This window comes from Primulina tabacum, chromosome 3, assembly GCF_025594145.1.
Source record: "Primulina tabacum isolate GXHZ01 chromosome 3, ASM2559414v2, whole genome shotgun sequence".
Classification (NCBI taxonomy): Eukaryota; Viridiplantae; Streptophyta; class Magnoliopsida; order Lamiales; family Gesneriaceae; genus Primulina; species Primulina tabacum.
In genome coordinates, this window is record NC_134552.1 from 15,447,231 (window position 1) to 15,472,442 (window position 25,212).

Genomic DNA, 25,212 nt, shown 5'->3' on the forward strand with positions numbered 1-25,212 from the left:
AAATTCCAATCCAGTAGGGAGCATTGATAGTTTTTCAACTAGGGGTGAGCATTCGGTCTGTTCGGTTACCGACCGAACTGAATTAGTCATAACCGAACCGAACCGAAATATTTATCCATAATCGAACCGACCGAATTAATTTTCATAACCGATAAAAATCGAACCGAATTAAAATCGGTTAATTCGGTCATTGACTGAATTAACCGATTAGTTTAAAAAAAATTGTGATTTAACTTTAATTATATGTGTAATTTTTCTTGAACACTACAGTCTACACAAATGCATAAAAATATAAAATCGCACACATCACAAATGTATAAGTTTTGTTTGAATACAATTAATACATTTTTTATATAAAATAACATAACATGGGCGGACATCGTCTCGTCCGGTGACAGAGATAGGTGGGCGGCGGATGAAGTCAAGAGTGGATAATAGAGAAGTGAGAACGAGAAAGCCAAGACGATTAAAATTAGATTAGAATTAGGGTTGATTTTTAAATTAAAATTTTAAATATGTATAAAAATTGATAAATAATAAAAATTTATTAAATAATAGTATTTATTATATCGGTTAATTCGGTTAACCGAGTTCAAAATTTTGAAAACCGTAACCGAACCGAATTAACCGATATAACCGAAATTTTTTAATTTAAAAACCGAATTTTTTAAATAACCGAACCGAATTTTCGAATTGGCTCGGTTCGATCGGTTAATTCGGTTTAACCGAAATCTTGCTCACCCCTATTTTCAACTACATATTTCTTTCTTGATTTATATGTGGTAAGACATATATATTTCTCATTTCCTTCATTTATTGTCTGAGTATCATATCAATAAGAATATATGTCATTAAAACTTAACAAATTTCTTTTCGATTGTGGTAAATACAAAGCATCATTTATAAAAAAATGTGTATCATTAGGTAACAAAAAATGTGCTTTACCACAACCTTTTATCAGGTCTACAGGACCCTAATATTGTATTCACCATTGTTTTTGTTGGTTTTTTCAAGAATTATCTTTTATCTCAGAGAATGTACCACTATCAGGTATGTAAACTTCCATGGGATTAGTTCCTTGTTTAGCTTTGTTCATAGCATTTTTCATATTTGAACTTAAAAAAAATGCAATGAAAAAATTACTAACAATACATATATAATTTATTGAAAAATATAACACATATCATAATTGTACAATAAAACATTATCATATGACTACATAAAAAATAAATTATTTTATATTTATATTCCACCAATATATTGTTCATCTTCAGAAAAATCGTTGAGAAAATCTGCAGCATCAATATTTTTCATTTTTATTCCACCAGCATATTGATCATTTCCAGAGAAATCATTCAGAAAATCTGCAGCATCAAAATGAGTTGAATCACTCAAACGATCACTGTGTTCAGTGAAGTTGGTCTCTTTTTCTTTCCCCTTTATCGATTCTTTATAGAGGTTGCAAAGGAGCTCGGGGGCTCGACAAATACGAGACCAATGTCCTGGAGTGCTGCATCTAAAACAAGAACTTTCAAATCGTTTTGAGTGATTTTCATTCACACTCATGTTCTCATCATGTCTTTTCAGTGGATGGCTCGTGACGCCCTTTTGAAATGAGTTATAGAAGTAACTATATTGATTGTTTTCAAAACCACGGTCGCGACCACGACCATGACCACTTCCACGTCCACGTCCATGACCACGATCTCGACCAAAACCTTGTCTCTTATTTGATTTTGGTTTCCAGGTATAAATTCATTTTTACTTACATCATTTACTTCTGGAAATGCTGTTGATCTAGTGGGTCGGGACTGATGATTTCTCATTAGTAGCTCATTGTTCTTTTTCGCCACAAGAAGACAGGCGATAAGTCAGAATATCTCGCTTCCACGCACTCTATATTGTTGATGTAGAGTTATATTTGATGCGTGAAACGTATGAAATGTTTTTTCAAGCATTTACGATTCCGTAACCTCATGTCCACAAAATTTTAATTGCGAGATTATTTAATACATCGTCGAACTGTAATCACTGACTTTTTTAAAATCTTGGAATCTTAACATATTTCATTCATCACGGGCGGTTGAAAGTATAACTTCCCTTATATGTTCAAATCTTTCTTTTAATCCTTTCCAAAGAGTCATGTGATCTTTTTCGACGAGATATTCACATTTTAAACCTTCATCAAGATGTCGACGCAAAAATATTATAGCTTTTGTTTTTTCTTGTGATGAAGAGATACCATTTTCTTTAATGGTTTCGCTTAGACTCAATGACTCAAGATACATTTCTTTATCAATAGTCCATGACATATAATTTTTTCCTACTCTGTCGAGCGCAACAAATTCGAGCTTTGTCAAATTTGACATGGTGGTATTAAAAAAATAACAATGCATTTTATTAGTTAAGTTCTATTAATATGACAATAAAAAGTAACGGATAAATTATAAATACAAGAATTCTTAAAAATAAAGAAAAAACGCGAGACGGATATTATTCTATAAATACAAGACTAGTGAGTATAATAATCTAAATAATTATACAAAATATCCTTGAAAAAGCTATCTTCTTCTTCTTTGAAAATTTTGATGAAGAAAATTTTTAAGGAGGAAGAATAAGTTTGGAGTGATTGAATGTGTTTGTGAAGTCATATTTATAGGGTAAAAAGTAGCCGTTTATGACCGTTACAAAATTTTAAAAAATAAATTTATGTATATGTAAATTTTATGGTAATAATATGATGTATATAATGTTAATCATATTTAAATAATTATGTATATCATATCACAATATTATAATGAGTTGTCAGAGACTCCTTTTACATAATATTGTAACATTATACAAATATATACATAATTATCATATAACACAATAAAAATATATAAACAGTGAAATAATCACATCACGTTATTATAATGAGGTGTCATAAACTCCTTTTATATAATAACATGATATTATACATTAAGTATATAGACAATAAAAATAAATAAACAGTAAAGTACATACTCTTACTTTTGAATATTATTACTTTTTTCTTGTGTTTTGGAGATTGGAAAAATATGGAGAATCAAACCTTCGAGTATCGTGCTGATAACATGTTAAAAGTAAAAATTTACGGTAAAAAGTAAAAATCTCAAACTCTCAAAATATATTAAACTACGCACTTTATAAAATTTTATCTCGATTTTTTTCACAAATTGCGAGACTTATTTATAGAATTTGTTTGGAAATAATACAAAAATAAATACATCATTACATACATCATCACACACTAATTTTCAATATTTACAACTCTTATTTTCAACATTCAACTTTTTATTTTCAACATTCAACTTTCTTATTTTCAACAATTTGAAAAACTCTTAAAATATATTTATAATATTTTGTCATTTCAAATCTATTTTATAATCCAATATATAATTTTCATTATACCTTATATCCGGAACATGATTCTAATTTTATATATCATATCATTATTAAATAATGAAAAAATATATAAATAATTAAATGAGACCCAAAGCGAAAAGCATGCTTTGATAGTATATATAGATATAGCCTTGTTAGCTAATATATTCTTAGCAGTAGAGATAACGTATAATAAAACTTTGAGTATTCTATAACGTGACAAGAAACGATTCCACATCCCTCCGTATATATATATACATACTTTTATATATATTAATGATTTTAAATCGTACATGCACGCAACTCATACAGATGACACTATATATATATATATATATATATATATAAAATAGATTGGTTTTGTAAATTCGTGTGCTCGAGGTTTGATATCAAGGTAATTAACAATTACCAGAATTATAACCGATATTTTGAACGTGTTTAATAATTATATTTTGTATCTATTATTTCCTTTGTCTAATAATGATCGGTCTAATGCCGAGGGTAAAAGTATTAGCCACTAATAACAAGTATGGGATCCAAAGACTTGGTGAAGGGACATTTCAGGACTTTTTTTCCCTCATAAATAGTTGAAGTGAAGGGAAAAAAAGACCTGGCATGCTTTACCAAACGTAGAAAACCCAAAATCAAAAAAAAAAAAGATTAAAAAAACAAAGACATGAAGTGATTAATTAATATTTCATAATCACTTTAATGACCCTAATCCCCTTTTCGCTTTAAAAGCATGGAATTTATTATATAATTAACGATAAAAATGATGTCTGATCTTTTCTTTTCTTTTCCTTTCTGTTGTTGTTGACTGAAAGTCTCAATCATGTTACTTTTTTTTTTTTGTCCGACCCAATCATGTTTCTAGATGAGTTGAATTTTTTTTTTTTGGATAATTGGTGATTTGTTCGGTTCTTTCACACCATTACATGACGAGATAATAAGCCAAAACCGTGGACAAAACAAAATCACAAAATACATTATGAGAAAATTGCCGTACCATACATTTAAGTCAAATTGGATAATAATGCGGTCCAACATGACTTGATATTTATCGGGTTTTATCGCATCGTTATGGAGACGTGTCTTTGAATTTTATTTTTTTAAAATAATAAAATTTGTTTTTTTCTTATATAAAATTTGCACGTCTTTATCGCATCGTTACGGAGACGTGTTAGATAAACTTTCGTACTAATATAATAACTTGCAAATTATACAGATCAGATAAATCACATAAAACAAATTATGTGCGACAAATTCATTCGATGAGATATTGATGAAACGAATCAAATTACTGATCAATTTTACTTAGAATAAGTGATTTGATTCTAAGTATAATCTTAATTGTAGATTTTAAATTATACTGATATGGATTATATTTGAAATCATTTATAATCACTATTACATTCAAAGGAGATAAATATGTAATCCAGGCAATTGGATTTAACCAAACAATTATAATGTAATTGAAATCACTGAATTGAAATCCATGGTTTGAAATGACTCAATCCAAGATCAATGTAAAAGTAATAAATTTGTGAAAAATGTAAAATTAAAGGGCGTCTAATGAAATTCAAACTTTTGAATTGTTTAGTTTGATTTTAAACTTCACCACTCCCTCGTCCAGTCGAGTATTTTCAAAATTTAATTTTTTAGAATAATAAAGTTTGATTTTTCTTTTACAATTTTCTTATGACGATGAAGCTTACAACTCTTATCTGTATATGCGTATAAGATAAACTTTCGTGCTAACAGAAAATCTGGAAATCACACAAATCAGATAAACCGCACAAGACAAACCATGTGCGACAAATGGAAAGAATCAAAGTCTTGATCAATCTCACCTAGTCCACCAACTCGGTTTCAATATGAGCTTAAATGTTAGATTTTGGATCTTATGTTTCGTCCAGTCGAGTAATTTCAAAATCAATTCCGAAACTCCAATAGCTTTGCTGTGGAATACCCATTTCATGGAAACACGACTCCATGTTGAGACTGTAATTTTGGATAGAAGTTGGCTAATAAAAATTCGACGCGAATGTCCATCAAAATCATAAGAGATCGTCTCGTCTCACGAGAGTGATTGTTAATGCTTGCCTCGTGAGATCATGAATGATGGATGTTACGAATTGCAGCACTAATGCTTTTACAATCAAGTTCAATCGTCTTCATCCAGTTCTCGAAATCTCCAATCTCCTGTGTGAGTAAAAGCCATCAAATATCATGGAGTATCCAATGCTTCACTAAACCACAAAAGTCCATAAATAAAAAATGCAAAGAAATCTCTAATCATGCGGTCTTAGCACTGTTCAGAGTCCAAAAAGAATCAAGAGGAAAATTCCCAAGCATTTCAAATTATTGAATTTAAGCACATCACATCAGAGTAACCTGAGAGATAATTTTAGTCAAGCAATAGCCAGGGGGAGGTAAACATGGGACGGTCGATGACATTTATTTCGGTTATGACCATGAAATTTCAGAAACTATGTGGGATGATTGCAGCTACATATTTATACATAGCTTGCAATCGCAACACCAGAATGGGGTATGGAAACAATTTCCTTTCAAGGTTTTGCAAATGAAAAGTCTTCTTTTACATTCTAGTTCCCAAACACATCCACCAAGCCCCTAACCGTCTACTCCTGAGAGTGAGTGCCTATCATCAGACCTCGTGAAGAACTTGGCTTAGTATACCTTAAAGGCATGATGCACATGTTGAGCTCACGTTAGAAAGAAGGATTGAGAATCCAAAATGAAATATATTCATTGTGCCTCTCTTTGTCTGTCAGGCCTAGGCTCCAAAAAACATGTGCACCTCCCACCTTTAGTAACTATGACCCAAATATCCAAAGATTGTAAAAAAATTACCATACTCCAATATGGAAATCTCTTTGAGACGGTTCATTAGAGCCCCCAGTCGACCGTAAAACCACAAATGGATCATGTTTCTAAACAATTAGAGTGGCATACAGTTTAATCTTCAGCAGTATGTTAGATCTCGTGAAACGTCTGTTTCTTTGTCACAATTGGTTTCACACAATAAGAATAAATTTTCAATATAGATGGTGTGGACTATCTTGTTAAATGGGGCTAAATGACATAGGCCAGGCAGATCATAAAAAAATAATGCAAATATAATCCCAGGATATTCTATTAAATTCCAAAAATTAAAGTTTATGGCATCATATAATGTGCATAACATGAGATTGGTGACTTCGCTAATACACGAAAGTAGTAACATCACCATATGCTAAGGTTGAGCAGAAAAGACTGCATCGAAAACATTCATTTAATTTTGTACCCACAACTTCAGAATCGACAAGATGCATAAGCAACGAATATTTTCACCAACGTACAAAGATGAACATTCACCAAAGAAGAAAATCAGGAATTTTGAATATTGACCTTGACAGCAGTGTTGATGGTGTGAGAAGCTGCGAGCCACTGATCGGTCTGTTTCGAGAATCGTGCAACAGTTGCGGCTAATGCTCGAATTTCCATTTCAATTCGCTTCTCAATTATAAACACCTCTTGAACGCCCCCATTCACTGCATTCACCAATAGATCTGACACACGCGATGCAGTCCGAATGGCTTCTCTCTTTGATTTCTCTAATATTGTAAAGATCAAATAAAGCCAGTTAATAAAAGCAGACAAAACAAGTCAAGATTTCATCACAATTCATAAATACAGAACTCCGCCAATTTTACTTATAAATTTGTGGACGCGGGTAAGCAACTGACCAGTTTGTTCCCGTAACTTCAAGGAGGCAGAGTTATGATCATTAATCATTTGAAGCAGTGATGCTTCTAGGTCTCCTGGCTTCGGTGGATGCAATCGTTCCATCTGTAAAACCTTCACATGCCCGATGTAACAATATCTATGTCCACTAAAAACAAGCCAAATAGTCATTTTCTTTCTCTAATCACACAACGATTTACAAAAAGAAGTATTACATATAGTAACAGCAACAAATATAAAAATATCATTTACATGAGAATTGAAGTTCAATATCCGGACCAAGCACTTCGCAATTTTCAATTCTTTAATTCGATTGAAGTTAGAAATTTGAAAAATTAGGCCCCAGATCGGCTCGGAACTATTGACCTAACTTTAAAATTAGCATATCAAGCTCCAACACCAAACGAAATGAGAAAAATAAGACCCAACAAAGGAAAGGGGATCAAAAGAAAACGTGGAGAAAAATACGGCATGCCAAATACGAGATAACAACAAAAGAAATACATTTCAACGACAATCTGTACATAGATCAACACTTAAATAAACCCAGTTAGCTTAACGTAAGAATGGCTGCTGACAAAACCTGTGAATGGAATCACGAAGAGTGAAAAACAGAAGAAGATAGTCGGTAGGTGGAGGAGATGGGTGGCGGCAGGAATACCGGCGGCGGTTCAAGACGTAAGCGGCGAAGGCGGGTCAAGTCTGGGTAATTTTTGTAGAATAGGATGAAAGTGATCGGTGGACGAAATTTTTTTTAGCAAATCCAACCGACAGAATATTTAGTTAAAATCGATTAAATCCAAAAAAAAAAAGTTTTTTTTTTAAATAATAACTAAGAATGAATTTGATAGAATTTGAATTTATTTATTAAAAACAATGTACTAAATATCATTTAAAAAAAAGAATGTCCTTAAATACGAAGTGATAATATATTAAGATATTTCTATGGTCCGACAAATTTTTATTTCAAAATTAAATATATTCCAAAATCAAACCAAATAAATCGAATAATCGAATTTTCAAAAAACAAAACCAAATTCCAAAGTAAATCGATTCAGTTGGTTATTTTTGTTTAGCTGAAATTTAGCTCTGTGTAGACCGCCGACAGTGGTCATCACAGCCACTAAAATTGGTAATGTAATTCATAATATACTGAAACAATAATTTATGTGAGACGGTCTCATGAGTTGTATTTTATGAGACATATATCTTATTTGGGTCATACATGAAAAAATATTACTTTTTATGCTAAGAGTATTACTTTTTATTTTGAATATCGTTAGGGTTGACCAGTCTCACAGATGAGACCGTCTCACAAGAGACATACTCATATAATAATGATCCATAACAATATTGTTCGATAAGCTTTGTGAATTCGGTAAAACATAAAAAAAATTGAGACGGTCTCATATGTCAATTTTTTTGTTAGACGGATCTTTAACTCGAACAGATCCATGAAAATGTATTATATTTTTGTAAATATGAACCGGATCAACCCATATATATATATATATATCCGTTACATCATCTCACAAAATAATTACGTTGGAGATTTAATAAAAATAAATATATAAATCATGTGATTGAATCCATATATCACAACATGTCAAGAATTCATGTCGAATTATCGTAAAATATTAATAAGGAAAATTGGTTATTCTAGTCTATTTCAAAGTCATAATTTCAAAAATGGTCTTCTTTATCACACATTTTGCATTATATCTTATTTAATTAAAAAAATCCTAAAATACCATTTCTCTATGAACACACATGTTCCATTTTCGTGATTCATTTGTTTAATTATCTATTGTTTCTCTTTAAGAGTTGATTTAACATTTGTTCTGTTTTATTTAATTTATAATATATTAATTTTTTAATATTACTTACTTATATCAATAAACATATTTTAAAAAATTATGAATCGTTAGTTTGAATTAATGCATAATAAATATATTTAAAAAATTATGAATTGTAGTTTGAATTAATGCATACGAAACCACCAATGTTATATTATTTTAATTACGATTGTTGCTCATCTAAAATAATATAAACAAAATCACCAATCACCATGATTATGAAACATAATAATTACATCAATGTGAGTTTATACAAATATAAACAAAAAATATGATTGTCTCAATTAAGGCTCTACTTTATTTCATGCTAACAGTTTATGAGTATGCACAACAAACCTTCAAAAAATAAAATGCATAAAAATGATACTCGACAAAAGAATTATCTCAAATTATCACCACTCTATGTCCAAATGCATGGAATTCATAAGATTATTCGAGAAATTGCGAAAATCAAATAAAGAGTTTGAGATAAAGAAATTGATGGTGAATACAGTTTAAATGATAGAGGATATCTATGTAATTTGATATGATAAAAAGATTATTTTGATAAATTAATTTAACTGAAGACTAAAATTGATTATAGTATTTGTGTGATGTCTATTTAAGAAAATCTTTCAATTAATAATAGTAAACGCGTACCAGAATCCATTGATTGATCTAGTGTTGAAGTTATGGATCTTACAAGACAATATAGAATCGACCATCTTATTATTGTCTTAGATAAGATAAGGAGGAAAATTTATATTATGTCTACCGTATATATTATATGTTATATTCTTTGTGCCTTGGGAACCATAATCATATATATAACCCGAGCAGCTTTCTAGTCATCATAGAAGACTTAATTGAGCTGTGTTTCTATATATAATGTGGATCATACAAATTTATTTAATACTTAAGAGACCCATAATTAATTAAATCATCTTATTGGGTCTTTTATTAGATAATTTGTCCATATACAATTAATTAAATTATATGAGTCCATAAAATAGTTCCAATAATCTCTTACTTGGGCCACATAAGTTATCCGGATATTGTACATGCAAAAACTGGATTCATGAGCTCTTGCTATATAAACCAAAATATTCATTAACAATCTGGTATATCAATTATATCAATATTGAATCAAAGCGGTCATCCCTAAATTTAAAATCACTAGGCCATCAATGATCACAATATCAACATAATCAATAACAGAGATCAAGTATGGATGTGTAGCATGAAAATGCATAAATGTCATCCAAGAGTAAAACATACTTTTCCAACTGGCCCTCCTAATGACTCAAAGAGCCCAATAATAAACTTTCAACCAGACATTAAACCGCAATGGAAATCACCACTTTATTTTACAGTAATTCAAATAAAATTTAGTTTGTACAGAAACTTAAAAAATGTTAAATTAGTCAATGCTCAAACCGAACACAAACTCATATTGTACAGTAATATCATCTATATGGACAACACCAATGTGTGTCACATTCCCACAAAAATTTTGTGTGGCCAACCTATGACAAACACATCAAGAATTATAGAAGATTTTGTGATAACATGCTAAATTAACAGGTAAGCACTCTAAATTATTTCTTTCACAACTAGAAATTTCATGTCGAAAATTTGACTTTGACAAGTTTCAGTTGTTCTTTAAAATATAACTTAGCAGCTTTATTATTACAATTGATCGTCAATGGTTTCTCATATCAATTATCATTCTCGGTGATAAAACTCCGCAACTTTATTCGTAGTTCAAATATCCAACAGTTTCTAAATATCAGATCTCCGATATGTGAGCATAAAACCCTTAATTTACTTTATATACTGCATAACTCGAAAAATAATCCAATATCCAGTTTCTTAAAAATATGTCCAACATTCCAATGATGCAATATCCAAACGTATACAACTCATGCATGTATGACACTCCCACTGGATATAAAATATGTGCAATGATCAATGATGTTCTCTCTAAAGCCGAATGAGATTGACCACCTGATCAAATTTATATTATCACATATGTGGACACAAACATTAATATATTCTTCTCAATTTTGGCTTTCCAATTTACCCACTCTCACTAAAGTCAACATACTAAATTAATTTGTATTCGATTTCATAATTACATGTATGTATACTTTTGATGTCATCTAAAATATTGATGTTTAGTTTATAAAGCTTAACAATCAAGGAAACCAATATGAATGACATTTGATTCGAAAAAAAACTTAAAAGTTTCATTACCTTATAGGATAAAGGAAAAACTTAATTTTTCAAACATGGAACAAAAATTCAATTCCTTCTAAAAGACGATACAACAAAAGTGTTTTCCAAATACACGTAAAAATAAAAGAAACAAAAATAGTTCCTGGATAAAGTTTTTAAAACACCAACAATCTTATTGTCATTTACACAAATGTATCTTTCGCCATCAATTGGCAATGTGCTTCTTAGGCAATTCTTTCTTTATACGTCAATTGACGTATTTTGGACAATCTTTCTTCACATGTCCATCAGTCTTATTGCAAAAGAAACAAGTTATTACTTTATCTTGTTTTTGTTGCTTTATATGCTGTGAAGTCCAAAGTTTCTTTCTTTATTGATTTATTTACTTTTCTTATTGTTGCAATTACCTTAATAGTTAGATGTCAAGTGAGCACTTTCAATGGCATCTTGTTTCAATCTCCCCTCGTCCTGAGTACAATGTACTATAAGCTCATTCAAACTTCATTTTTCTTTCTAGGTATTATAACTTAATTTGAATTGATTAAATTGTGCTAGCAGAGATATCAAAACTAAATGTATGAGTATGTCTTCTGACAATTTCAACTTTGATGATTTTAGTCGAGTCACAAAATTTGACATTTTCTTTATGAAATCTCTTATGTCCCATTTCTCTTTGTACCACATTTTATAATATTGCTTATCTCCATCTTTTCGGTTGCCGCAAATAAACAATCTGCTATTCGAGTAAGAAACTTTTTGGCATATTTTTCTTCAGGAATTGCACCTCTTATAATATGTGAAATGGAGTGTTTCATAATAATCAAACTTGTGATTTGATCGCTCGAACTTTTCCAAAGAACCATTTTGATCAGCAGTGTCTGCATTGGTCAAAGGTGTGAGGCGATATTCTCTTAGGGCATAATCTAAATCCATGCAGCCAAGCACTATCATGACATGCTCTTGCCATTCTTGAATTTTGAGTCATTAAGTATTTGAATGTTGTTCATATTGGGAAGACGCTAAAACAAAATATGTCAAAAACTCACAATAAATTATAGTCAGTGTATATATTAAATTAAACAAATTCCAATATATACACATGCAAACGATGAGCTCATAAAAAAGTACCTACCACAACAATGATATTTAGTCTTTGAACAAAAATAACAATTTGTAAGTGGTATACTTAATATCATGGTTATTAAATACCGATAATAAGTCTGGTCAACAATATGTCTTTCTTTGAACCAACAATTATATGCATAGATAAATCCAAAACTATCACATATTTAATATCACATATTGTGTTAAAAGTTGGTCAGAAAATTACATTCCTTTAGGCCAACCATTTCCGCATAAATTTAACACAATTTAATATTATATAATGTGTCTGTAATCTCGCAAGAAAATAATATTCAAGTTCATATAATTATGTTCTTATAATCTAGCAAAAAATAACCTTTCTTTTTGTCGATTATGCATAGACATAAACACACTTTTAGTCACTTATTGTATCTGCAATCTAGCCAAAAGATAAATCTTTCTTTAGGCCGACTATTTTTCTAATAGATATAACACATTTAAATATAATATATTGTACTTAAAATATGGCCAGAAAATAATATTCATTTGGACCGATTATTTTTCGCATATATCTAGATACACTTTAAATCATATATCATGTTTTCAATTTGGCCAAAAAATAATCTTCCTCACATAAATTGAAACACTAATTATTTTGAAATTTAACAAATATCCACATATCTCAAAAATCACTTTAATAGCAATAATTTAAATTTAACCAAACTTGAGATACAAGATATTTAATATAAATTAAAAAATTTCACAAGAAAATTTAATTTATTTTAATTGGGTCAAATAAAAGAGACTGAATATGCAAGAAACAAAATATTTTTATATCATAATTATTCATACATAAATATTTTATCGAAATAAAAAAGACGGTAAAATAATGAATAACTTCATATTAATTTTATTTCATGCAATTAAATTTTGAAATAGTCAAACTTAATTTCAAAAGTCAGAATTAAGGAAGTCAAAATTTAATAAAATGTCAAAATTCCGAATTTCCAAAATCTGATCCATATTTGGACAAACAAACTGGCACTTAAATCCAATCAAGTATACTAAATTACCAATCACATTAATGATGAAAATAATGCATAATTAATTTTGCCAATGCAGAAGATTCAAAGACCGACTGAAACCATCTGGGAAAGTATTTCTCTTTAAAAGATCAATTTCCTCAAACTACCAGTGATCACATTATTAATCACTCATATTCTACTCTTCCGATAGTAATATATATATACACAATTCCAGTTTGGTTTATCAATTTTTTTCCCGACCAAGTCGAGATATACCTAATGTTGTGCTTGAATGGAATGATTTAATTTGATTTGAACGGAAAGATTTGATTTGAAAAGGAATTCGAAATGATACTCATCTTGGATGGATTTCAAATTCATCGTAATACCAAAACAATTATTCTAATGACCTCAAGTGTTATAGAATAATAAAAATAGTAATAATAATAATAATGATAATAATAATAATATAGAGTATTTATGCTGGAACAGAATTCTACCAAGACCAAGACCATTTTTGGTTAAGGAACTCGATACGATAATTATACATTGATAAAATCTTAAGAAATGGAATTTAAGATAAAGAATTTCGAACAAATAAAAAAAATTATTCTAATGATTCAAAGAAATTATATGCATGTGTTCGAAATTTAAAATGATGATACCTCATTAACAAATGAGAAGGTCTATTGTGAGACGGTCTCACGAATCTTTATCTGTGAGACGAGTCAATCCTACCGATATTCACAATAAAAAGTAATACTCTTAGCATAAAAAGTAATATTTTTTCATTGATGACCCAGATAAGAGATACTGTCTCACAAAATACGACATGTGAGACTGTCTAACACAAGTTTTTGCCTTAACAAATTTACAAATAAGAGTAAACAATTAATTTGAAACAAAATATTTGGCAAAATTTCAACCAAAACGAATATATAAAAATGAAAAATAAGTGTTGATTTTTTTTAATTAAAAATAAAATTACTTGACAAATATAAAAATACCATAATTTTTTTACATAATCCATTATTAATTCAAATTTCATTTTCATTATTTAATAAGATTACACTCTAAACTCTTTAAGTATTGCTAGGGTTGTTCATCCATCCGATTTAATTTACTTCAGACAAAACTCAGCCAACCCTAGCTCCTTTTACCCTAGCTCGTTCTGAAAAGGATCACACAGTCCATACTCGGCTCAAAAAATTTCGAGCTTCTGATCGAGTTCAAGCAGCACAAAGAACAAATATCTATTGTGATCCGTACATGAAATTATAAATTCACGATCACATAAATCATGTTTTCCTCTCTGATTGCATCGCAGCATTATTGGCAACATCCTAAAGTTCACAATAATATATAAGACGTGTATGTGTATGTATAATTTAAAAACATGGATTTAACATGAAAAAGTACTCTCTTCTACTTCAATGATTCTGCGTAATTTAATGAACTGCATGGTAGCCAAGAGCCTAAGACAAGCCCATGTCATGATCACAACATTGAAAGTAGTGATCATAAATCTCTTCTGCAGCCTCCACTTCTGATGGAAAATATGGGAGTTCACTTCGAGATGTATCCAACACATCATCGGCCTGATTCCAGTCAAACGAGTTCGGAATAGAATCACCCAAGGTCGATAAATATTCCCTATAATAATGTTCTTGAATTAGCCCTGAATTGAAAACCTCTTCCTCTTGCAGCGGTGGGAAGTTATTAAAATCATTTTGGTTGTAAGATGTGTCATCATGAAATATTTCGGCCCACAAATTATCTGAGGATTGTGCAACATAAGCTGGAGAAATTGAATCAGCCCACAAATTGTCTGAGGATTGTGCCACAGAACCCGGAGAAATTGAATCTGCCCACAAATTGTCCGAGGATTTTGCCACAGAACCCGTAAAATTTGAATCAGCCCAAAAATTGTCTGAGGATTGTGCTACAGAACCAGGAGAAATTGAATCTGCCCACAAATTGTCTGAGAATTGTGCCACAGACCCCGGAGAAATTGAATCACATGGTAGGAGCACATTACCATTAGAAAAATCGAGGTAATTTAATTCATCAAGTAATTGCTCTTCCTCATCAAACACTAGCACTTGATCAGTCTTGTCATTGATCTGCTCTTCGATCATGCTTTCTGGTTGTATCACATCGAAGTTACGTTTGCCACGTTTCTTTATGCACGTGTGCCAAAAATTCTTGATTTCGTTGTCCGTTCTTCCTGGCAATTCTGCTGCGATGGATGACCATCTGGATATCAAGAATATTATAGCAACAACCACTAAGTTAGGGCAATGCATCATATTGATTAGCAGCATCTCGCTAGCTAGTATTCAGCCATACAATCATCTTGGATTCATAAAATTTCTTTAAGCTAGCTAGCTGTCCAATTTGCTGTCATTTTATGTCGAGACTTTTTCGAGAAATACGGTACTAATTCATGCCAGTAGATCAAGACTTGAGAGCGTCGATCATACCTATTCCCGAGTCGATTGTGTAGTTGGATGATAAGATCCTCCTCATATTTGCTGAAGTTACCATGTTTAGTACCTGGCTTTAAATAATTCACCCATCGAAGTCTACAGCTCTTCCCACATCTTGCAAGACCTGAATCCATCAAAATATATAATGCATCATTGTTTGTATATATTTTCAAATCCATATATGTTCAACCTGTTTAGTATGAATCAATCAATATTCGAGAGACAAGTTAACCCTCCATCTTCAGCCACCATTTCTACTAAAAAAATTCACAATCTCCTCAACTTCGAACATACATAATTTTATTAGATTGGATTTTCTATCTTAAAACCGTTGCACATAATTAAGTGTTGCATGATTTTCCCCACAAAACTCGAAGTTCAGATCTAGCTATAGTAAAAAAACAGACAAGAAAAATAGGTTCTTTCTCAGGACCTAGCTAGGGTTTCGATCTTGATAGAACCCGATAAAAACAAAAAACCCCGTAATCTCTTTCTGTTAGAACTATATATATATATATATGTATGTATGTTATCTTACCAGCAAATTTAGGCAACAAGCGCCAATTCCAGTGGCCATATCTCTGAATATAATCCCGCAATTTTTTATCTTCTTCCTCACTCCATGCACCCTTCTTCATTCCATTACTGTCAACGTAAGTTGGCCTCACCATTTTAGTTTTTTAAGTTCCAATTTTTGAACCCTTGAAAAAATATATACCTCACTCCAAATTGCTGGTTATCTTTTTTCTTTTTTCGATCAAGAAGACTTCGCCCGTGAAAAGGGATACAATTTAAGCTCACTCCTTTTATATACACCAAATCAAAGCTGACAAAAATCAAAGATGTTTTCGTGGAACCTACCCTTCTACTATAGGTGATCGAGTTGCGAAACTTCATCGGAAAGGGATATTTTTGGTATTCCGTGTTTTAAACACACGCCACAAAAAGGTTTGTTCAATTATTTATTGATATTTAAATATTAAAAATTGTTGGAGAGAGAAGGAACATGGATACTTCTCCCGCCATCCTTTTGACTTTGGTTGAAATTATAAATATGAATATATAATTTTAGAAGAAAATAAATCAAAATATTATATGTGTCTTCACACGTCGAACCGAAATGTTATTCATATGTTTACATACATAGGAAAAAATTGTTTAATTCGATTGGGTTGTATGGAGATTGATGTACATTTATTATATTAAGGACATATAAAATTGTATTTTATGTTCCGTAATTTTGTCATTTTAAAATTTTAACGAATTTATTTTTTTTAAATTTTGACAATTTTAATATTTTCATTGAGAGTGCTTATCTGACGGTATGCACGTCTATGTTACATCAACAATGTATGGTGCCACGCCACCGAAAATTTGGAAAAAGTGCCAAATTGTCAAAAAAAAAAAAAGTAATTTTCTCTATCGTATTGTTTATTTTTTTATATAAAAAAACTTCTTATGTGTTCTATTTTTATTTTTTTTTTGACTTCATGCATGTATCAATTTTAATCAGTTCATTAAGGTATATGAATTGGAGTAGGTATGTTGTCGGACGGTCTCACGGATCTTTTTTCGTAAAACGGGTTATTAGGTCAGTTTGAAATGTTGAATCCAATTTTTAAAAACTAAAGTAATGAATTTTTTTTTTGAACAAATGAAGTTAATTATCAAATTTTCTAAAAAGATTTAACCTAATCAAATCAAAAAAGTTCAAAGTAATTTTTTTTAAAAAAATTAAAGTAAAAATAAATTATTTTTTGACAATGTCAAGTGATTAATGTTTTAGAACAGATTTAAAAAAAATCAATTTGACTGACGTGTACAGCGACTCTGTCGTCAGAGGTTGCCACTGTCGGAAAAAAATTAGGTTTCAGACAGGGTTACTCTCTTTTCTCCTTTTTTCGTTTAATTTAATTTACTTTTGTGTTTCTCGTGTTGGTCCAGCATGCTGTAGTGGTGAATTGCTTTATTACATTTATTCCACAGTTCATGGATTTTTTTTAATAATTTCAAGATCGTGCTTATATCAATGAATTTAATTTGGAGAAAAGAGAAATTATCAGCCGAACGAATTTTAGATAACATATATTTTTGTGTTTTGAAATTCATCGTAATTATTATGAAAATTACTTAATCGATATAGATTGGAATCAGAATTTGTTTGGAATTTTATTTATCTAACAAATCGAGGAATTTGAAATTCATCATTTCAAATTCACTAATTCCAGCACAACATAATTTTATTGCGAAGGATATAATATAATTAAATTCGTTTAACTTTCGCCGGTGAAGAATTTTTAAATCTAATTCATTGTTCTTTATAATATTATTATTGTTTGATAATAAAGTTAAATATAATTTTGTCTTAATTTCAAATTTACATATATTAAAGGATAGAGAAATATTTGGAAACTTTTGAAAACCTAAAGTACGGAAAGAGTATGGAAGCTGTAGGTACAGTCGTACAGAGTTATAAATTGCTTAATATATTGAAGAAAGTAATATCTGCTATTCGAATCAAAATGAGTAAAAGAAATTTAGGGTTTCATAGTTAGAATAAGTCTTTTGTGAGACAGTCTCACGAATCTTTATCTGTGAGACAGATCAACCCTACCGATATTCACAATAAAAAATAATACTCTCAAAATAAAAACTAATATTTTTTCGTGGATGACCCAAATAAGATATGTGTCTCACAAAATACGACATGTGAGACCATCTCATACAAGTTTTTGCCGCATAATTAATAGTATAGTATAGTATAGTAAATTTGACATTGAATTCCATGTGATGTAATTATTTTTTTGGTTAATTCATGTTAACGAGCAGTAAATGATCCTCAAATGAAATAAATTAATTATGTATTTAAATGCCAGGTGAGTTTCATTTAAAATCTGTCACAATTTTTATTGACATTATTCAACTTCGAATCAATATGAAATTGACTTGAATTTAACACCTAAATGAATTTAAAATCCATCCAAATACAAATTTAGACTGGAGATGACAAAATGAGAGAGTGGTCGTGGTGATTCGTCCCATCATATAAAATAGGTTGGTTAAGCCGACAGTTTTTCAAGTTGCCAAAATTTTAAGCAGACTCGTCCCTATCCCACCTAATGGTGGTTTCGGGTCTGCCTGTCCCAACTCGCTATATTTACACATAATATTATTTAGTTGAGTAGGTCTCTTGTTAGACGGTCTCACGAATCTTTATCTATGAGACGGGTCAACCCTACAGATATTCACAATAAAAAGTAATACACTTAGCATAAAAAGTATTACTTTTTCATGGATGACCAAAATAAGAGATCTGTCTCACAAAATACGACCCGTGAAAGCGTCTCACAAAAGTTTTTACTTATTTAGTTTCATCCAATAGAATAGGTAAATCGCGTTGATAATTTCTTAATCCGTAACAAAAAAAGGACATAATAGAAGTTCATTAATTTTTATAACATACTATAATAATGTAACAAATAAATATATAGATATATATATATATATCTATCTATCTATCTATATATATAAAAAGTGACGTAACAAATAGGAAGAAATTCCCCGAACCTATATATATATATATATATATTATATATATATATATATATATGGTGGAGAAACATTCACGAATGCCATCCAAAAAAATAATTCAGCCATCTTTCTTGACTTTTTTTTCTTTTCTTTTCTTTTTTTTTTTTATCTACGCATGTGAACGTTTATTTTATTCCTGTGTAAAATAAATATTTCCGAGATATTGAAAATATATTAAATATTAATTAAATTTTGAATTATTTTGTTTTATTAATTAGAAGCTTCTTGAAGGCATACGTAGAAGGATCCATATACACGCCAAAGTCGGTCTACTCATTGACCGTGAGTTGGATGAAAAGGGCTCAACTTGCTTCTTAATTATTCATTAAATCATAAAAATTACAGAAAAAATAAGTGGTTTTTTAAATTTAATATTTGTTTACTTTTCTGATTTTTCTAATTTTATTTCATTATAAATATGGATATCAGCAATATTCTTTAATAATTTTACAAAAAATCTAAAATTTATATTAAAAAAAACCCCTTTGAAACCTACAACTTTAGCCTTTTATATTAAATTAAACTAAAAAATTTCTTTTGCATGGTCTACCGACTAAAAATAATAAACTAGAGAAGTCTCTTTGAAAGACTCACGTGGAAAACATGCTCTATTGAATTAACTATTACTACGTGTTAATAAAACTGGCCCATTTGCATTCGCGTCTTACATGTAATTTTCTTCGAAATTGCTTACCTTATTCCTCTCGAAAAGACAAAAAAAAAAACAAATATTGCTCATCTTATTACCAAATTAAGCAGACTGAGTCTAAATACGCAGTGTAGTTTGTCAATTTTTATGGACGCGGGAATCCTTATCCGTTGTTATTCGGTGTGCATTTGGTAAATTTTCGGGCTAATGTAATAGCCTGCAAACCAACCATGTTAGTTAGATAAACTGCACTCATATTATGAGATATGTTCGTCGGAGAAAGTATTCGATTTTAAACTCTGTAATACTTTAATGTTTTAAATTGAGTTATACATGCTAATATCAACTTAATCTAATTTTTTCAAAAATTAATATATATATATAATGTTTTATAATTTGGTCTTTTATATTTTCAAATTTTAGTATCAATCATAAAACTTTAATTATTTGGCCATTTTTAGTCATTTTTTCTATGAGAGTCCTGATATGACACTGCACACATTAATGTCATGTCGACACCATATCAATCTCGCATTCGCACCACGTTAAAAAAATGAATAAAATTGTAAAACAATAAAAACAAATATTATATATGAAAATTGAAATTTGACAAAAAAAAAAAAAAACAAACAGACAAACAAAATTACAAAAGGACAGTCGTCGAAATTACAATTTTCCCGTGTGTATGCAGCGTGATGAAATATTTTGAAAGATTTATTCAAAGTTTTGAGAATGATGATATGGATGGGGTGCAGTATTTAGGATATTCTAATATTGAATCGATCAAAACGCGAAAGCTCGACAGGCTAAGGCAACACTTTCTGTAACTTTGAAAATAAGTTGACTTTTAAAAAATGGACTCCATGCAAGTGGTAAATTAGTTTAATCTGAACACTTGAACTCGTCATAATTCATGGGAATCTAATATCAAAGAGGGGAAATATAAATAAATATTGGCAAAAACTTGTGTGAGACGGTCTCACGGGTCATATTTTGTGAGACAGATATCTTATTTGGATCATCCATGAAAAAATATTACTTTCTATATATGCTAAGAGTATTATTTTTTATTGTGAATATCGGTAGGGTTGACCCATCTCACAGATAAAGATTCGTGAGACCTCTCACAGGAGACCTACACATAAGTATTATTAGTGTGTAAAATCTAATATTAGGCAGGAGAAACTCGGACACCTGTTTTACCAATAATAATAATCAAAAAAATTTCTGTGAGTATAACAATAATATAAAAATCTAATTTATAAAGTGTACTAAAAAAAGTTAAAATGTCAATTTCAATCTTATATATAGTGGTGTTCGAAATATTTAGTTTTATATCATTTAATGAATCAATTATCGTCTTTTAACTATATATTTCAATGATCAATATTAGTCATTCTTGTCTAAATCGCATAATTAAATAACTTATAATTATGTTCAATTTTTATAATTATGTCTGTGGTTTCAAAGATCTCTCATAACATGCACTCGTGTTTTAACAATGCAGTTATTAAAAATAATAATGAAAATATTCAATTAATTACATGATTTTAAAGATAATAACTAAAATTGATCGTTAAAATATAGTTACAGTATTATAATTGATTCAATAAAATATACATGAATAAAAATATCACGGTTCAATACATACACAACAAAAATTGACATCTTGTTTTTTTTTTAAAAAAGTTAGAAAATTTTCTTTCGAAAACATAATTGCTCATCCTGGCTTTTATGAGGTTAGAGACTGAATTTATCCCCTATAATATAAGAAATAAATTGAGAAAAAAATAGACGCAACCCTATTTAATTTTGAATAAATCATGTTAATTATATTGTATTTCAAATCCTTAGAATATTGGAATGATTTGAAATTCATTATAATTAATAAAACTATAGAGTAAATAAGTAGAATGTGAATTTGACTTTCCTTATATTTAACTTATTTTGACAATGAAAATAAATTCGAAATCACGGATTTCAGATTACTCCGTCGAAAGAGTTACAAGTTAGTGGAGTTCGGCAATGGAGGAGCCAGTTCGAGGAACTAAGCAGAAAGAAGGAGAGGAAAACCAAGTCAAAGCAGTCAGCTGTTGGTGGAGTTATTAATGCTGCAGGTAGTGGGATCGATAATGGAGTTGAACAGTTTAGGAATATTGATCGGGAACCAGCATTCAAAAGGGCATCAATGCAGAATCAGGCCAATTTAAAAAATGGGATTACGTCATGAAGGATTTAAAAAACAAGGAGTCTGACTCTTGATTAGTACGTTAAACTTTAATTAAACTTGTAACTTTCTAAATTAATTGTTCTCTTCTCTTTCTTCTCATTCCACGCCACAAAATCCCCACAAAATTCCCCAATTATAAGCTTCCCAAATTTTAAAGAACTCATCTACCCCATCTGCCTCTTCTGCGTTATATTAAATCGAAATTGACCACTGTTGTTCAGGTGTTGTTGCGCTCATTCCTCAGATCCAGATCTAAATCTACTCCCCCATATGTTGCCCTCATTCTTCTGTATTTGAAGACCAATTCATCTCTATTTGAAGAAAAATACAGTAAGTTTGCTCCATTTTCTTTGAACCAGTTCATTGTTTTCTTCATTTCATGCAGCGATCGACCAAAATTAAGATCAATAATTTGTGTCGTTCATCAAACGAAGAATTTTTTCCAACCAAAATTAAGTTGGTCGATCAAAAAGAATTCTTCATGGTCGGCCAAAGAAAAATTTTCATGGTCGATCACACTCTTAATTGTCGACCAAGTTCTAGTTTGTGCCGAAATTAAGTCGGTCGACCATGATGATCTTGGTCGACCGACATAATTTCTTGGTCGACCATATAATTTTTGGTCGACCATGTGCGGAAATTTTTTTTTTATATTAAAAGAGTTTGCCCATTCTAATTATCGTATTTGTTTGTGCACTTTGTAGATAATTTATCCCCTGATGCCAACAGTTATTGTTGTTCATTTTGATGGGAAATGGGAAGTGACGGAGGGCCTGATTTATAAATGGAATCCAGGGGCCAATGCAAAGTTTGTTGCTATTCCAGTGGATGATGATATTTGTTATTTTGAAAATTTAAAAAGTGAACTATATAGAGCTGGAAAAGTAGAAGACACTGTCAACTTGAGGTTGAGTTATCTTCTAGATTTGCCGTGCAACATTCAACCAATTTATATAGAGAATGACCATGATTTGAAAGCATATTTGTATCTTGGTTGTCCGAGAAGTAGGCCAGTGATTCAAGTTTAAATTGAATGTGTTGCTTCTTTTGATTCTTTTGATAATGTGCACGGATATGGTATTGATGAAAACAATTGCAATATTAACGAACAGAGGCATTTTGATGATTATTTTCACTTGAATATTGTTTCTGTGGATCGTAATAATAGCAGTGATTTTTTCGACGAAGAGCATAATGTGGATGCCATGCATGTAGATCGTAGTAACACAGACGAGTTATATGATGAAGCACGTAATGACGCAGTTGAGGTCGAGGCAAATTTGGTTCAAAGCAACGCAAATTTGGATGCAGATGTCGATATTGATAATGACACATTTTTATTCACGGATGGTTCAAACTTGTTTGTTGGTAGAGAGTTTCCAAACCGAAAAGCGGTGAAAAAAGAGCTAATTAGAATAAGTTTGGAAGCTTGCTTTGAATTTGAGACGGTTAAAAGTAGCCAAAAGGTGTACGCCGTAAAATGTGTAGTGTCTGATTGTAAGTAGAGAATCTGGACCTCTTTGATTAAGAATGATTCACGTGCATTCTCCGTTCAAACATATTGCAATACACACACATGTGGTTTGACTGAGAGACGAAAGAGAATCCATGGAGCGAGTTCTGCTGTTGTTCATGATATGTTAGTGGATAATTTCCAAGGTCATCCAGTGCCAATTGTACCAAAAGCGGTGATGTCGATGATGCGCAATAGTATGAATGCTGATATATCATACTACAAGGCTTGGAAAGGGAAATGACTAGCAGACAATATGTTGAAAGGTGATCCTATGCATAGTTTTAGTAAATTGAGTTGTTATTTGCACATGGTTGAGCATATGAATCGAGGAAGCATAACAGACATATTTGTCGACGAGAAAAATCGATTCAAGTATATGTTTCTTGCTTTTGGTGCATGCGTTAGAGGATATCGAAGTATGCGAAAAGTTGTATCAATTGATGGTGCGTGGTTGAAGGGCAAATATAATGGTGTTTCACTGGTGGCATCGGCACAAGATGGAAATTATCACCAATATTCTTTGGCGTGGGGAATCGTAGATGTCGAGTGTACTTATTCGTGGAGTTGGTTTTTAACGAAGTTGTTAGAAGTAGTACCAGACGAGGATGAATTGGTGATAATTTCTGACAGGCATCAGGGGATCATTAATGTGGTTTCTACTGTCTATATAAATGCGCATCATGGTCATTGTACGTGGCATTTATCCCAAAACATGAAGAGTAGATGCAAAAAGAAGGGTGCAACCGAAATGTTTTTGCACATTGCAAAAATTTATAAAACTTTCGAGTTTGATATTGTATACAATGATTTTAGGAATAGATATCCTGAGGCAGCGCAATATTTGGACGAGAGAGACTCACTTGATAGATGGACTCGAGCATATTGTCCGAAGACCCGTTACAATATTATGACGACAAACGGGGTTGAGTCGATCAATGCTAGACTACTTGAAGAAATGAAGCTGCCAATCATTGCACTATTAGATTCTTTGCAGAAACGAGGCTTGCCCGATATCGCCACGCATCAATTGCAAGTAACACTAACTTTACCCCTACGATCGAGGGGACTCTTCGTAGCAGGTTCACAGATGCCCAAGGAATGCAAGTTTTTGAATTAGGACGTCTGGAGTTTGATGTTAGGAGTCGTGGACATTCGGCCATAGTGGACCTCGAATCAAAAAGATGCACATGTCGAGTTTTTGATATTGATAGAATCCCATGTGCTCATGCCATCGCAGCTAATTGGTTAGCGAAGATTGATTTATATGATATGTGTTCAGAGTACTATTCTACAATGTCATGGTGTATGGCTTACTCAGAGACTGTGTATCCCGTTCCGGAAGAAAATGAATGGCCACGCAACATTAATTTTCCATTGGTGTTGCCTCCTTTGTTAGAGTAGAGA

General features: G+C 30.9%; 3 protein-coding genes across 5 annotated transcripts; 1 reads left to right on the plus strand and 2 right to left on the minus strand.

Annotated features, from left to right (window-relative positions):
* Window positions 1-5,045: 5,045 nt before the first annotated feature.
* On the minus strand, window positions 5,046-7,922 carry LOC142540755 (biogenesis of lysosome-related organelles complex 1 subunit 1). Of its 3 annotated transcripts, none has more exons than XM_075647112.1 (4): window positions 7,736-7,922; window positions 7,155-7,291; window positions 6,817-7,022; window positions 5,046-5,607 (listed from the first exon to the last, which is right to left on the minus strand). In XM_075647112.1, exons 2-4 carry the CDS (start codon window positions 7,255-7,257, stop codon window positions 5,518-5,520), a joined length of 399 nt encoding a protein of 132 aa, XP_075503227.1. In that variant the 5' UTR covers window positions 7,258-7,291; window positions 7,736-7,922; the 3' UTR covers window positions 5,046-5,517. The 3 variants fall into 3 exon arrangements, with proteins under 3 accessions (XP_075503227.1, XP_075503228.1, XP_075503230.1); XM_075647113.1 differs by having other exon boundaries at window positions 7,155-7,300; window positions 7,736-7,921; XM_075647115.1 differs by having other exon boundaries at window positions 7,814-7,919.
* A 6,665-nt stretch (window positions 7,923-14,587) lies between these two features.
* LOC142539024 (transcription factor MYB14-like) lies at window positions 14,588-16,593 on the minus strand. The gene is made up of 3 exons (XM_075644320.1): window positions 16,361-16,593; window positions 15,817-15,946; window positions 14,588-15,589 (listed from the first exon to the last, which is right to left on the minus strand). The coding sequence occupies exons 1-3, from the start codon at window positions 16,491-16,493 to the stop codon at window positions 14,809-14,811; spliced, it is 1,044 nt and encodes a 347-aa protein (XP_075500435.1). The 5' UTR covers window positions 16,494-16,593; the 3' UTR covers window positions 14,588-14,808.
* A 7,468-nt stretch (window positions 16,594-24,061) lies between these two features.
* On the plus strand, window positions 24,062-24,925 carry LOC142538484 (uncharacterized). The gene has a single exon (XM_075643800.1). The coding sequence runs from the start codon at window positions 24,062-24,064 to the stop codon at window positions 24,923-24,925; it is 864 nt and encodes a 287-aa protein (XP_075499915.1).
* The last annotated feature ends 287 nt before the right edge of the window (window positions 24,926-25,212 follow it).

What these genes read in the sequence shown, in the direction of transcription:
- LOC142540755 (XM_075647112.1), bottom strand. Translation starts at nt 7,257, where the DNA reads ATGGAACGATTGCATCCACCGAAGCCAGGAGACCTAGAAGCATCACTG. An exon ending in GAAGTTACGGGAACAAACTG is followed by an intron (nt 7,023 to 7,154) that starts GTCAGTTGCTTA and finishes TTACAATATTAG; the next exon opens with AGAAATCAAAGAGAGAAGCC. An exon ending in CCATCAACACTGCTGTCAAG is followed by an intron (nt 5,608 to 6,816) that starts GTCAATATTCAA and finishes TTACTCACACAG; the next exon opens with GAGATTGGAGATTTCGAGAA.
- LOC142539024 (XM_075644320.1), bottom strand. Translation starts at nt 16,493, where the DNA reads ATGGTGAGGCCAACTTACGTTGACAGTAATGGAATGAAGAAGGGTGCA. An exon ending in CTTGTTGCCTAAATTTGCTG is followed by an intron (nt 15,947 to 16,360) that starts GTAAGATAACAT and finishes TGATGGATTCAG; the next exon opens with GTCTTGCAAGATGTGGGAAG. An exon ending in CACAATCGACTCGGGAATAG is followed by an intron (nt 15,590 to 15,816) that starts GTATGATCGACG and finishes CTTGATATCCAG; the next exon opens with ATGGTCATCCATCGCAGCAG.
- LOC142538484 (XM_075643800.1), top strand. Translation starts at nt 24,062, where the DNA reads ATGTTGAAAGGTGATCCTATGCATAGTTTTAGTAAATTGAGTTGTTAT.